General features: G+C 37.8%; 1 protein-coding gene across 1 annotated transcript in view; it reads right to left on the reverse strand.

The window, feature by feature from the left end:
• LOC137297204 (transient receptor potential cation channel subfamily V member 5-like) overlaps positions 1-14,173 on the reverse strand; it is a 61,481-nt gene that overhangs the window by 30,751 nt on the left and 16,557 nt on the right. The window contains exon 3 of the mRNA XM_067829215.1: positions 12,016-12,259. Within this exon, the coding sequence (XP_067685316.1) occupies positions 12,016-12,259 (244 nt within the window). The remainder of the gene's footprint in view (positions 1-12,015; positions 12,260-14,173) is intronic.

The raw sequence follows: 14,173 nt of genomic DNA on the forward strand, positions 1-14,173 counted from the left end.
GAATTCTGCTTCACCATCCTTATATACTGGACAAAAATAGATATGAATATACGCAAAGTTTGAAAAAATGAATAATGATCTATCCATTCACTGACAAACTGATAAAATATCAATCATGAAAATACCAATATCCCTAACTTATTTTGTCCAGTGTAGTTCTAGATTTGTATCCTAGCTCCATTAATTTATCAGTGCTTATGGGTTTTCCAGACGTGGTAAATGTCTCAGTGATTGCTTGTAACAGAAAACGTGTGTTAAATCTCTCACATCGTGCAATGTGTGTAGCCTATTTCTGATGTCCCCAAATGTGATACTGCTGTAATATGGCTGGAATATTGATGGAATATTGCTGAAAGTGGCATGACCTAAACACATGCATTTTTTTTCTGAGAACTGGTATACTAGTATTGGGTAAAGTACATATGTAATGTTTTCTGTGACTATCCTCACAGTTTAAATTAAAATCTACACAATTTCATTCTCAACAAATGATTTTCTTCATTATTCAGTTGCAATACAGCATATTGCAAATCAGTAAATTTTACAAAAACAAAAAACAACAACAACACCCCTCCCCCCAAAAAAACAACAAACCCAATCAAATAAAATCCTTGATCATGCAACCTAGCATTGACCTTGAGTTACTGATTAAAACAAATAAGGCCACACCAATTATATTTCTTGTTTTATGGGTCTCCTTAGAGTCATTTTTTTTTTCAAGAATATGAAAACATAAATTTTTTCCTGCTCAGAGAAGAAAATCTTCACCAGAAATGGGATTCATTCACTGTTCCCATGCTGGTAATCCACCCTGTGTTTTCGGCATAATGAGCGAACACTTTAACCGTTGTGCTTCCCTACTGCCCCTGGTCAAGCCTTAAAGAGATGAATCAGTGATCGATATTGCGAATGATTATCTCCAGTGAGGTACGAATTCATGCAATCACCCATTCATCAAGCCTGATGAACTGTCCTATCCTAATTCCCTACATTGGATTAACTATGTACCGAACATATTTGAAAAGAATAAAAACTAATTTACAATTCCTAAACATGAATCATGGTGCAAGATATTGTTTTGCACTCATGTAATTCTTTTCCATTTCAGAGTATGTTAAACTATCCTTCACATAATCGTCAAACTACACAACGTCTTTATACGCAACACAGCGACTCAATACACCTATAGACGAAGTAATCTTTATGCCACAAACAGTATTATATTTCAAATAAAAAACCCACAAATACCTTTCCATAACGGTTCATTAAGCACCAAGAATAACATTACCACAATAGCTCTGGGAAGAGATTATCTCACTCTATGACACAGAAACCAACAATAAGAAATATTAGAACCGAACCTTGTTCTAGAGAGTAGCAGGACATTACATTTGTCCATGGGGCTCAATTTCATTTGGGAATCAATACACGTCATCGTAAATGTAGTTGGCGCTTATTGCAGGTGGGAAAAATCAATGGTAGGTCGGTGTCGAAACGAAACTAAACAGGTAAATGCTTCACCCTGGTAAACTGCCACAAGAAATATCCCCGCCTATCAGTGTCGTCTACAATGATCAATGATTGACGGGTGTGTGATGACAATTTACTTTCACGCTCTCCATATCGTTTATGAACATTTCGTCTAGCATGTGCCCACGGCGCTGTGTAAAAGGGCTGAGTATGGTAAGGTAATTAATTAATATCAGTCTTGAGGATACGGGAACAAAACCAGGAAACATGTCCTGGTTGCCAAGGCATCAAGAGAGGGCTATTCCATGTTGTCAATAGTAACACTTGTGTCTTGGCACTGCCCTGAACCATTCTTTCAACAACTCACAGCACCACTGGCCAGGGTCAGATAAATTAATGGCTTTGACCTACAGATAATTAACAAGAACTGGTTTTCCTGAACTTGAATGGAACAAATACAAACATTAGGAGCATAAAATCTCTGCTGGACGGTTCTTTTTATCTTGATTAGGAGAGAAACCTCTAAGGGACCGTTCATAATTTATGGCTGGGGTGGGGGGGTGGTGTGGGGGGGGGGGGGGGGGGGGGGGATGATGATGATGACTGATGATGATTTGGGGTGGGTCACCCACTTTGTTCTGGGTAGGTAGGGGGGTTCAAGAGAGTGGGTCATTCATTTTGTACATGACAAGCAGCGAGGGTCACTTACTGTGTACATTAATTTTAAGGGGGTCATTCACATTGTACATGCAACTCCATAACAGTCATCATCATCCCCCCAGCCATAGATTATGAATGGTCCTTAAGTCTTGAAATATGAGGTAATCTCACTTAGAGTAGATGTTTCTTGTCTTAATCTGAAGCCAAGCAGTTTAATGATTTTCACAATAAGATGTATAAGTGCAACGTGCAACACATTACTGAACATAAAGTCATTGCATAATGCCAACTAATGACGACTGGGAAAGAAGCACTTTTCATTATATAAACATGCACTGCCTTGATGTTGTCATCAAATCGGCTATTTTAGTCGGAGCTGGCTATTTTTGAGATGATAATTCTGACTGAGCAATCAGTTTCAAGATATTTCTAAATTCATGGTTTAGTAACGACTCCAAATGTAGAAACACCAGGGTTAATCACAGATGATTGAAGCAGCTTCTAAGTATTATTCTTTATCATGTTCAAAGATGAATCTCTTCGTAATATTTTTTAACTAGACTTTCACAAAACGTAAAATATTCTAAGTTCTTGAGAATCTTTTTCATTCAGTTCAAAACTGCAAAGATAACTGACAAACATTCAATTTTCAGAAGCAATAATATTTTACTTTAGCTAAAATAATTAAAAGAAACATGAGTTTCTAAGAAATGTTCTCCACTTCAACAAGAGAAGGTTAAAAAAAACTGTGTAAAAGGTGTGTGAGTGAGTGATGATGGTTTCATGCCTTTTCCGCAGTATTCCATCAATAGCAGGGGACACCAGATATGGGGTTCACACCTTCTTTGTAGGTGGGAAATCTAACCCAGGTCTTCTGTGTGACGAGCAAATGCTTTAAATTGCCCCAATGTGTAAAAAGATGTATTAATGCATTATACATCAATGTAGCGAGTGAGTTAAGTTTTATGCTGCACACAGCAATATTCCAGCTATATGGTGGTGGTCTGTAAATAATCAAGTCTGGACCAGACAATCCAGTGATCAACATCGTGACCATCTATTGGAGCAACTGGGAACTGGGATCTTCACGGGTATTGATGCAGCGACCATAGAAGTGTCATGATATGCTTTGCAATAAATTTGATAATATTAACTATTTCATACACATTTAATCTCGGTGAACTTTGTCAACTTTCCGTCAGATCTTTTATATGAGTGATTATTGTGTATTTACAAACATGTGCAGTATAACTGTTTCATAATATCTTCAGCAGTTTCAGTAAATTATCAATTCTTTGGGGGATTTCTGTGCCAAAGAGACTGTAGTGTTTGCTACCACTATGCAGTGATCAAAGGATGTCCCAATTCAGGTTTTATCAGACTGACCTATTATCCAAGCTAATTCAGAGATTAAAAAGCTGAACATACAAATGTTTTTACCAACAATACCACCTTAAAAAATCAACAGTGAGTGAGTGTACTTTTATGTCACGCTCAGCAATATTCCAGCTATATGGTGGTGGTCTGTAAATAATCAGACTACCTGATTCTGTTGGTTGCCTCTTGCAACATGTGTTACTGAAAGCCAATTCTAACAACATCTTCACAGGTAAAATCAACAATGGACAACAATGGGCTGTAAGAGGATAAAGAAAGGAAATTGAAGAGACTTTCTATACTTGTACCGTATTTTGGTATCTCGGTTTTGCTCTGTCTCAAACGTTTTCCATTAACAGATATATGAAAGAACTTTTCCTTTCTTACTTTGGTGGTAACCTTTATGCAGTCCCGAAAAGAAACTTTCTTCTACAAAAGTAAGGTAGATTACTGCTTCGAGATGGACACACAATATTCTTCACTGTACCCACAACACAACTACCACTTTGCCATGTGATTGGTTGTTTCTTTCAGAGCATTATTTCACATATCTGTCCAACTGATCAATGATTCATTCAACGCTTTGAAGAAAGTATGGGAGCATAAAGTCCAGACCATACAATTTTGCGAAATATGATGCATGTGGTTGGGCACAATATCATAGTATTGCGTAAGTCACCAGATGGATAAGCTGATCCATTTCCTTGCCTCTTTACCATGGGAGACTATTCATGATTTGTAACACTTACAGGTTCTTTCTTGTGCATTCATCAGTTTCAGACTCTTGTGACTCCCTATGAGGCTGTAATGTGGTCTAGTGGTTAAAGTATATGCTTGTCACGCCAAAGGCCTGGGTTCAGTCCCCCAACATGGATACAATCTGGGAAGCACTGTTGCCTCAGCCCCAAATCACATCCACAATGTCATATAATTTGCACTTCATGTGATAGGACTTTTCTCCTGTTTGTGTAAAGTGTGCTCTTTCTGTAATAAGACCAAATTGGCCAAATGCAAGCTTTGTGTTGTGGTTTAATTATCGGTTTGCTTAATCACATGCTCCAGCTGTGAAGTGCTCAAGATTCCATATTTATACATCAATGTGACTATCGTTAGCATATGACTTTCACGTCAGCACATATGAACCAATCTATCAAATATGTTCACCATTACATGCAGACCTATCAAATAAAAAATAGATGAAAAACAATACACCATCTTGAATCTACTGTATAAGAAGTGCTGAAACATCATGTGACCACTGTTTGGGGCTGGTGTTATGGAACTTTGGTCAGGACTTCATTGAAACCTGTTTGTCTTAAGCTGCATCTATAATTATCCATGAGACAAATGTTTTTCATATAATGGGAAGATCCTGAGTACAGTGAAATGGACCTGAAATGCACGGCAAATTTGTTTTACCCAGCATGTACAGCCATTAGGCTTGTAATCAATAAAATGTCAACATGGCTTTCTCTATACCTTTTGGAACGAAAACTGTAGACGGACAAGGTGGAAATTGATAACATTCCTGGCCCATATTGAGCCGATGACAGAACTGTTTAGATTCTACTTTGTTCGTATCATATGCTTGTGAGTACATGGTGAAACTGGATTATTGTTCGTATCATGTGCTTGAGAGTACATGGTGAAACTGGATTATTGTTTGTATCATATGCTTGTGAGTACATGGTCAAACTGGATTAAACACTGCTCAGTAACACTAAGAAATGTGCAAGCATGTATCGTGAATGTTTAAAACACATAATTCATCAGGAATATTAATGTCATGATAACTCAGGAGAATTCCAAACCCTACTCATGCCAAAATGAATTCCTTCTTATTCGCAAATCAACCCCAACTTATTTGCAAATCAACCCCATCTTACTTAGTCAATCTTTCCGAATTCCCAATCAGTCCTCCTTATTTGCAATTCAATCCCAACTTACTCCTCAACAATACCTTCTTACTCGTTCTGAAACATTTCCACAATGCCATCTATACAGATGGCTCAAGATATACTCCATATCATAGCTGTTTACACATACTGTCACAAGTGAAGATCAATGCAGCAGAGATTTAATGAAACCCATGAAGATCCGAGTTAGAATTGATCTTCAGCAACCCATACGCAACGTCATAATGGTGACTAATGGGATCAGGTTGTTCAGGATCTTGGTTGACACATGTCAACTGTGTAGATTGTTGCTCATGTAAGCATGACACTGTGTTGTCTGGTCCAGACTTGATTATTTACAGGCTGACTCTGTTACAGTTGGAATATTGTTCTGTGGGGTGAAACAACTAACCAATATACGTAACGGTGAGTAAAATAAATTGAATTACATGTTGCTGACATCCTTGAATACTGTCAAAACGCTATTTTCAGCAACTGTTTACTTTCTGTTTTGGTGTGCTCCATGTGCATGACGCGGGAGTGATCGTACGGAAAACAGCATGTGGATACAAAACTTCGGGTACAGACCTTTTCAAGGTAAAATTTCAAAAGGTATGTGAAAATGTCAGCTTTCACAATTTGGTAAGCTGTGTTCTGATTGGTCAATCTCAGAGGTTACCTGACACAAATCCTACTAGGGTTTGTTAGAATTGGTATAGGAGTGTAACGAATAATACTGAACCTACCTTTCCTTAGACTGTTTAAGAATCTAAATCTCTTCAGGTCATAATCAAGTCAACATCACTTTTCACAATTCATTATCAATTATAGGATAAGGATTGGAATTAAAAAATACACTTTCTGGAGGAACTAAATTATCCCTTAACAGTCACTGAGACCAACTTGAATGCCACAGGGACAATGAAACTGTATTCATACTCTTGAAACATAAACCTAAGGGTACAGGAAACCAAATTATGACTGGCATGTAAGTGTATCAGTGCCATCATAACTCCCTTGGCTGATATATGATACATAATTTAACGGATCATTTTAACATGAAAAAAATATGCTTATGCTTATGTACCAGAATTTCTTTAAGCATGGCACCCATCTTTGTTGACACTTGTCAGCAAAGGCTATGTTAAGTCCAATAAAGATGAACGAATAACAGTTAAGATGTACTGTGAGGGCCACCAAAGAAATCTTTCCCACTGTGCAGATAAGTCCACATTAACAATGGAAATTGCAACATGCACATATGACCTCACTCCTGAAACAGTGAAAAAACAGCGAAAGAAAAGACTATGAAACTGCAACATTTCTATTTCAGCAAACTTAGACTCCTAATGCACGTGTGCAGAACGATCCACCCTCCTTTCAAATTTCTGACAAGCCATGAATCGCCTAGAAAAAGAATGTTGAAATAATCGTTGTCAGTCATTTCATATGAATTTACAGTAAACTGAACAAGTGTGCGCCCAAGTATGATGATGATAAATGCCAAATAACACAACAGAAATATGGTAAAATTGGAATGTAACTTTGTCCAAGCTGAAAAATGTCAACATGCAGTCAAGACTTTTTCTTCTATGTGCACAAGCACAAAATTGAAGTTGCAAACTCTTCTGGGCTTTTTTTGTATCAAGTTTCAGTGAGTTAAAGCTACCGTTTTCACTGTTTTAGTCATGAAGTTATTGTTAATGTTGCTAATTCCACAATCAATGTGGTGTTTTTTGCATTTTTGTGCATACTGGGAAAGTTTTCTCTCGGAGGCGTGACGTAGGTGCAGTCAAATGAGGCTCACTGCACTCGTCTGTTATGTGACTTATTTATTCCAAATCATGCATTAGGTCACCATCAAATGCCCAAGATGTCCTGCTTATGGTACAGTTCACTATTAAAAACTGGCACACCAAACTGGGCATATCATGGTGTACCTTGAGAGAAACATTTAAGTGGTTTACATTGTTTTATAATCTCCAAAAGGTTGTATGATGTTACGAAGAGATGTTGTCAGCTTTCCAACGGTCAGCCTGGAGCCGTTTCACAAAACTCTCGTAAGCTTAAGATCTCATAACTTTTCTCATAGTATTCGTACCTCCAATGTTACAGCACAAGAGGTATGAACACTACGAGAAAGGGTAGGGGATCTTAGGCTTATGAGAGGTTTATGAAACGGGGAGCTGCCCTAAACATGTCCAGCAGGCCTTCATCCCAACAGCTCCAGCCTTTGGTCTTTCATTTAACAACTTTGAGGTAAAATCGCGCATTCACCAAAATTTCAAACCGTATCATACAGCTCTTGCTCAGAAGTTCTTTGATCAAAGTTACAGCATTCAAAAAGCTTTCAAAAACATTTCTTGTAGACATGACAAGGATATTTCAAAATTTCAAGTTTACATGATCGGTGAACCTTTGTACTTGTTTCTGATGAGTGCCACTGGTAGGTCAGGATACACTGACCGCTTGCCCAACTCCTGGTTATCATTGCTATCGGATAGTGATTCATAAACACATGCCACTGATTCAGTCATATTTTTCAGCCCAGCTTTGGGCAGACTTCTAGATAAAGCAATGGCAAGACAGCTGTCATGTCGACTCATTCCTTCAAGCAATATATTTAAAGACTATTTGTTTGTTGTTCAACACAGCATTAAGTAATACTCCAGTTATATGTAAATTTTGCAGTCTGGACAAGACAATCCAGTGATTAACTGCATCAGCATCATTTTACACAAATGATTTTATAAAATTGGTTTATGGAATTGTTTTCAAAAAACCTAGAGTCGGTGGATGAAATAAAATAGAAATAAAGATAAAATTGAACATTTGAGTCAGAAGGATTATACAAAAACAATCCAAATTTTGATACTGTAAGAGGAGTAATTATTGTGAATCATTAGATTGGATGAATGAGTTTCTTAACCTCTGTAATAATATCAAAACATGTTGCCATCACCTGAAGAATGCGGTTACCTTACTGTTACTATCAACCTGACATCTTAATAGTCCTTGCTTGGTAACAGTGCAACAATGGTATGGGGAGTCTGAACATGTCTCTTGCATTGAATATACAGGATCTGTCATGTTTCCAGGGTGATATCTCTGCAAATATCAGCCGATCATATTAGCCACCTCTTACAAGAGGCATGGGTTGCTGACGACCTATTCTAGCCTTGATCTTCATGGGTCTTCTTTTCTGCAGCTGGCTATGCCGAGGAGTGAAAAGTCTTGGAGACTACTTCAAGAACATCAACTTAAACTGAACATTATTTAAGAAATACAGTTTGTTCTACCACCATGTATAGTGTAATAAAGCACACTTTCGCCCTGAACTATAGTTAAAGCACGAGGACACTTGCTTCGGAGTGGTGGTATACATGGTTGTGGGACGAACTGTATTTCTTTTCGATTATTCTATGGCAGAAAACAAACAACGGTGTCTGTGACCTAAATTAAAAATCCTTGCACAGGACTAACTGATGCGCTGTTCTTTTGACATGTCAGCCCCCTACGTTAAGACAAAGGTTACTAGAAAAACAAATGATGAACAGTTTGGTGACGGTTTATGTTCGGGTTAAATATCTTCCCTAGATCATGTTAATTACATCTGTGATTCTCTTAAACCATTCAAGGCAATAGGACCGTCTCATTTCTACTACCAATGAAAGTTTAGATCAGTACATTCAGCTGAAGCTGACTAGTCATGCAACATTCCACGACTGCATTGTGGGAATGTAAACATTGCAAACATACAGTGTCTCCATAAAATTTTGAGTCAAACTATGAGACATTTTATCCTTCGGAAAACATAACATTTTTCCATCGATGATGTTACCTGTGTGATGCCACTCCAAACCAAGAAATGGGATGTGACGAAGCAGTTTACTGTGGGAGGCTGTACGAGGCGATGGCAAATGACATCCGTCGTGACGTCGGTTACATTGTGACGTAATGTAAAAAAGTTCAGTTGTGAGGGGGCATACTGGAATGGCACAATGACTTCAACACATTGTGACGTAATGCAGAAAGTGCACATTATCGTCTCATAAATATTGTCGGCGCCTTTGGTCTTTCACCGAAGGAAATTAGAATTGTTTCTCTATGTCAGCTTCATTTCACAATATTTCAATGAAGACTGACTGGGGCTAAGTACCCACATTTCTAAAGACTAACACCAACAAACTTATTAGTACTGTACATCAGAGCAGATTTCTTACCATGATGAGGGTAGGATCACAGGTTTTACCGAATTGCTATGTTTTTCCACCAATTCCCAGGTAAATAATAAGGTGATGCTCACATTTATGGGGTACTGTTCCCAATTTTAATTATGATAAGATAAGCAGGGCTTATGTTGCTACACTGCATGTACAGGATTATATTATTTCATATGACTTTCTCTAGAGTTCTTTATATTTCAATTACTAGAGATACTGGATGAGAACACAATGATTATTGATATTACGTCCTAAACCTCTGTTATGTACAAGTATAGTTATGAAGGAAAGTATCAAGCTATCGTACTTGTACACACATACACGCACACACACACACTTGAAAGATATACATTGTCACAACATTTTGACTATCTACGTTGCAACGTGTAAACCAAACAAACAAACAGATTTACACTCTGACAATGTAATCTCGTCAAAATTTGAAAAATAAACATTATGTCGGCCATACATTCATTCCTTATAGAAATTCTACGATAGAATTGCTCCAAAGCAACCAATGCTGGTTCCAACAGATGAGGTACTGGATTGGTTCGTTAAACTTCGTCACTTGGTTGTCCTTTCACCTGATATCATGAAGCTGTGAATATTACAGTAAAACCATGGTATGATAAGTTTCCCAATAACAGGGGTGCAGTATGATGCATATTGTGACACAACACTTACATTTCATAAAGTCATATTCTCTCTGTGCAGGTGAATCACAACTTTTCTTGTCAAATTTCAGACAGGAAGATGAGAAAGGGCAAGAACATCAGCTTGGGGGCATTGTACATCTTTTACTATTAAAATCCTGCCAGAAAATATACATTATGGCAGACCAAATTTTATATCCTGTTTTATGGATTTTTGTCCTCAGAACACCCAAATGCAGGAGGGAAAAACCCCAAAACAATAAAATCACCAATCAATGTAATATTCCATCGAAGTAATCAGTGTGTTTTACTTGAGACAATTTATGAAGTGCATATGGGACGAAAAACAATCTAAAAAAGATTTTCTTGTAAGTTTACACTTTTGGCCAACGAAAACATTAGGATTTTACTTTTTGAGCAGGGGAAGTTAACTTCTATTTTGTTTTCTAAGTCTTCAAAAAATACAGCAGGCGGATCTGTAAAATAAAATTGGTCTGGCCTTAACTAGTTATTGAGCATGTCTAGCTATTATTCTCATATTGATACTGCAATATAACTTGAACAAACATTCACAATGTGATAAAGCAGAAATAGAGTGAGATTTCAAATTCGTAAATTGAATTCTTTGCAAGCGATTAACATCAGGAATCGAAACAATTATTCTTCAAGTGATATGAACGCCATAATCACAGCCTGCTATCAAACGCTGGGGGCTCACTGACTGACCATTGAACTAACATCAACGATCAAAGATGAAGTCAGGACCACTGTAAATAACTGTTATCAATGCTGCTGTCGAATGCAGGTGTTCTACTTTCAGCCCCCGCAAGCAGATGGTGAAGGGTCGCAATCTCCCACAGGTGAGGGCAAGGTCTCTCACAGTGGTATAAGGGCAAGGTCATAAACACGGGTAAGGTAACAAGCAAGGGTAAGCGGAAGATCAATGACATCCAGGGCAATGCATTCCAGATCACATTTAAGTATTGGCTTTGTTTCTTTACACCCAAAATAAGTGAATCAAGGAAGAGAGAAAATAATTCATACCCTTTAGTTGACTGAACTTAAAAGCTTGAAAAGTCAGAATAAATGCATGTTTTGTTTGAAAAACAATACCTCACCTGACCAACTGGACACTTCAAAAATAGGTTACTAACAAAAGGCAAGAGGTACAACTTTGGGTATCTGCCTCACATATCTGCCAAGTTTTGCTGAAAGATATTCACAAGTTTTCGAGTTGTGCTCCGAAAACGAAATACACTCCTCACTTTTGATACTAAGTCCAAATCGTTTTGAATGAAACCGGTAAAATAATATACCACAAATATCTGTAAATAGCAAAATGCACCACTTTTGGTTCTGACTGATATACCTACCAAGTCTTGCAGAAAAATATTGAACGGTTTTTGTGTTATGCTCCAGAAACGAAGCCCGTCCCTACATTTTGAGACCAAGTCCGAATGGTTTTCATGGAAACTAAGAAAAATAGAAATGCTACAAATCTGTAAATAGCAAAAGGCACAACCGTAGCTTCAGTTTGTTATATCTGCCAATTTTGGTCTAAAGATATTGAATGGTGTTTGAGCTATGCTCTGGAAACAAAATGACTACGGGCGGACGGGCGGGTGGACGGACGGACAGACAAACAGAAAGAGAGACGAGGCAATGACTATGTGCCTCCGCATTACATGCCAGGGGGATAACAAATTAAATTAGGGTTCAAGTATTTTCCATACTTACCGAAATACTCCTCCCCTTCGTAAACATCCAAAGTCAATTTAGGGTACATCCGTAATAGAATCTTAGTGACTTCATTATGCACAGGACTGTCCATGAGGTGAGCTATGTGTAAGGGGGTTTCCCCAACACCACCTCGTTTGTTCAAATCCCAGCATGCATCGTGAGGAACAATCTTATTGAATTCATCCTTTTCTAACTCCTCCAGGAAACTCTCATTCGATTTTGTCTCCAGTCCCACATAGCCCTGAAAAAGACAAAAACAATGGTCCCTCTAAAAACAACTAGTGCAAAAGCATAAAATCTGAGTGAGTGAGTGAGTGAGTGAGTGAGTGAGTGAGTGAGTGAGTGAGTGAGTGAGTGAGTGAGGTTAGTTTTATGCTGCTTGTAGCAATATTCCAGCAATATCATGCCGAGGGACACCAGAACTGGGCATCACACATTGTACTCTTGGGGAATCAAACCTGGGTCTTCAGTGTGACGAGTGAACGCCTTACCCACTAGGCTACCCTACTCACATCCCCCAATTCCTGATGATGTAGCAAGCACATTTACGCTTAATATTAAATCAAACAAATTATAACCAAACAAAACTGAATTCTTGTTGCAAATAACAAATCAAAGACTAAACCTACTGATGCTTTCATGTACAGTTAAAACACTACAAGAAAGTAACTGTACATCTATGACCCCATGTGTAGGGTAACCTCCTGGAAAAAAACTCCAAATTGATGCTAAATTATACATCCTTTCTACAAAGCAATGATGAATGAAGCAGATCACCAATGCAAAAAATAAAATTAAAAAAGATATTTGCCTATATGATTAATGTAATAATGTATAAATATTTCCTACCAGAGCAGGCCCTGATTCACAAAGCTTTCGTAGTGATATGACTGTGGTAAGACTATGTTACAGTATAGGAGGCGCCAATGCTACGAGAAAAAGTCAGGCTGCAAGAGAGCTTTGTGAAACGGGACCCTGGATGTATTCCCCTGTATGGGTACAATGTGTGAAGCCCATTTGTGGTATCCCATGCTGTGACGCGGCTGGAGTACTGATCATAAAACCGCTCACTCACTCACTCACTCACCTACCTCACTCACTCACTCAACCCCTATGGTATAAACAGCAACAATAACAACAAGCTTAAAACGTTAAAGAAGAGCTGCCTTCATGAGCATGTTGACATAATCAAACGGCAGCTCAAAAAGAATAGTTTTATCAATTTGTGTAACAATTCAAGAATTTCGTAAATGCTTAAAAAAAGGGCGAAGAGAAAACAAATGTTTCCTCACAGCATGGAACATAATTACTATGGTCTGTAGAATCAATATAACATAATAAACAATCAATACATATCCTTGTGGGCAATCATGATGCTTATAGCCTACCCTTAAATAGGAGGTAATGATGTAGAAATCAATGGATGAATAACTACTAGTGAATGAAACCAGTGAAACCCCTGAGGTTGTGTGCACTTCAAATGTACCAGCACACATTAAAAATGCATTCCCTGGATCGTTTGAAGCAACATTATCATATCGGTCTGTTGACAACAGATCGACCATTTGGTTTTAAGCACAACAGAATTTTTGTTCACCAGTGTTATATTTACATGTTCACTTTTGAAAGCACGACAAAATAACTCCTTGAATTAAATGTAACAGATTGTTTGATATAAAAAGATGGACTTCGGTTGAGAAATCAATATTGCGACTTAATGGCCATTTTCACTGAAGACACTCATGTAGAGGTACTGAAAATCGATAGTTTAAATTAGTTGTGCTGGTATGGATGTCGTGGAAGTAGAATAGTTTTGACACCTACGTGCTAGTTTCTACAATAATACTGCCTGAAAGTGACACGCAATTAAATCAAACTCTTTGAAAAACAATTGGAACATTCCAGAGGGCTGTACAGTCCAAGTGTATCAGTGGCTGGACATTTTAGCATCCAGGTATCGATTCCAAGATATCACGATTCCCCAACAAATAATGGTCAATTATGAATTATTGTGTATGAATACATAGATCAGTATTCAACGTATCAAACAGATAGGCCTCTGGGCAAGATGAAACCACTGAAGTGTCAGGGGTCATATATGGCTAAATATGCAAATATTAAAGGTCAGGTCAGTACTACTTTAACTGTCTAGAAA

The sequence above is a fragment of the Haliotis asinina genome, chromosome 9, assembly GCF_037392515.1.
Source record: "Haliotis asinina isolate JCU_RB_2024 chromosome 9, JCU_Hal_asi_v2, whole genome shotgun sequence".
Classification (NCBI taxonomy): Eukaryota; Metazoa; Mollusca; class Gastropoda; order Lepetellida; family Haliotidae; genus Haliotis; species Haliotis asinina.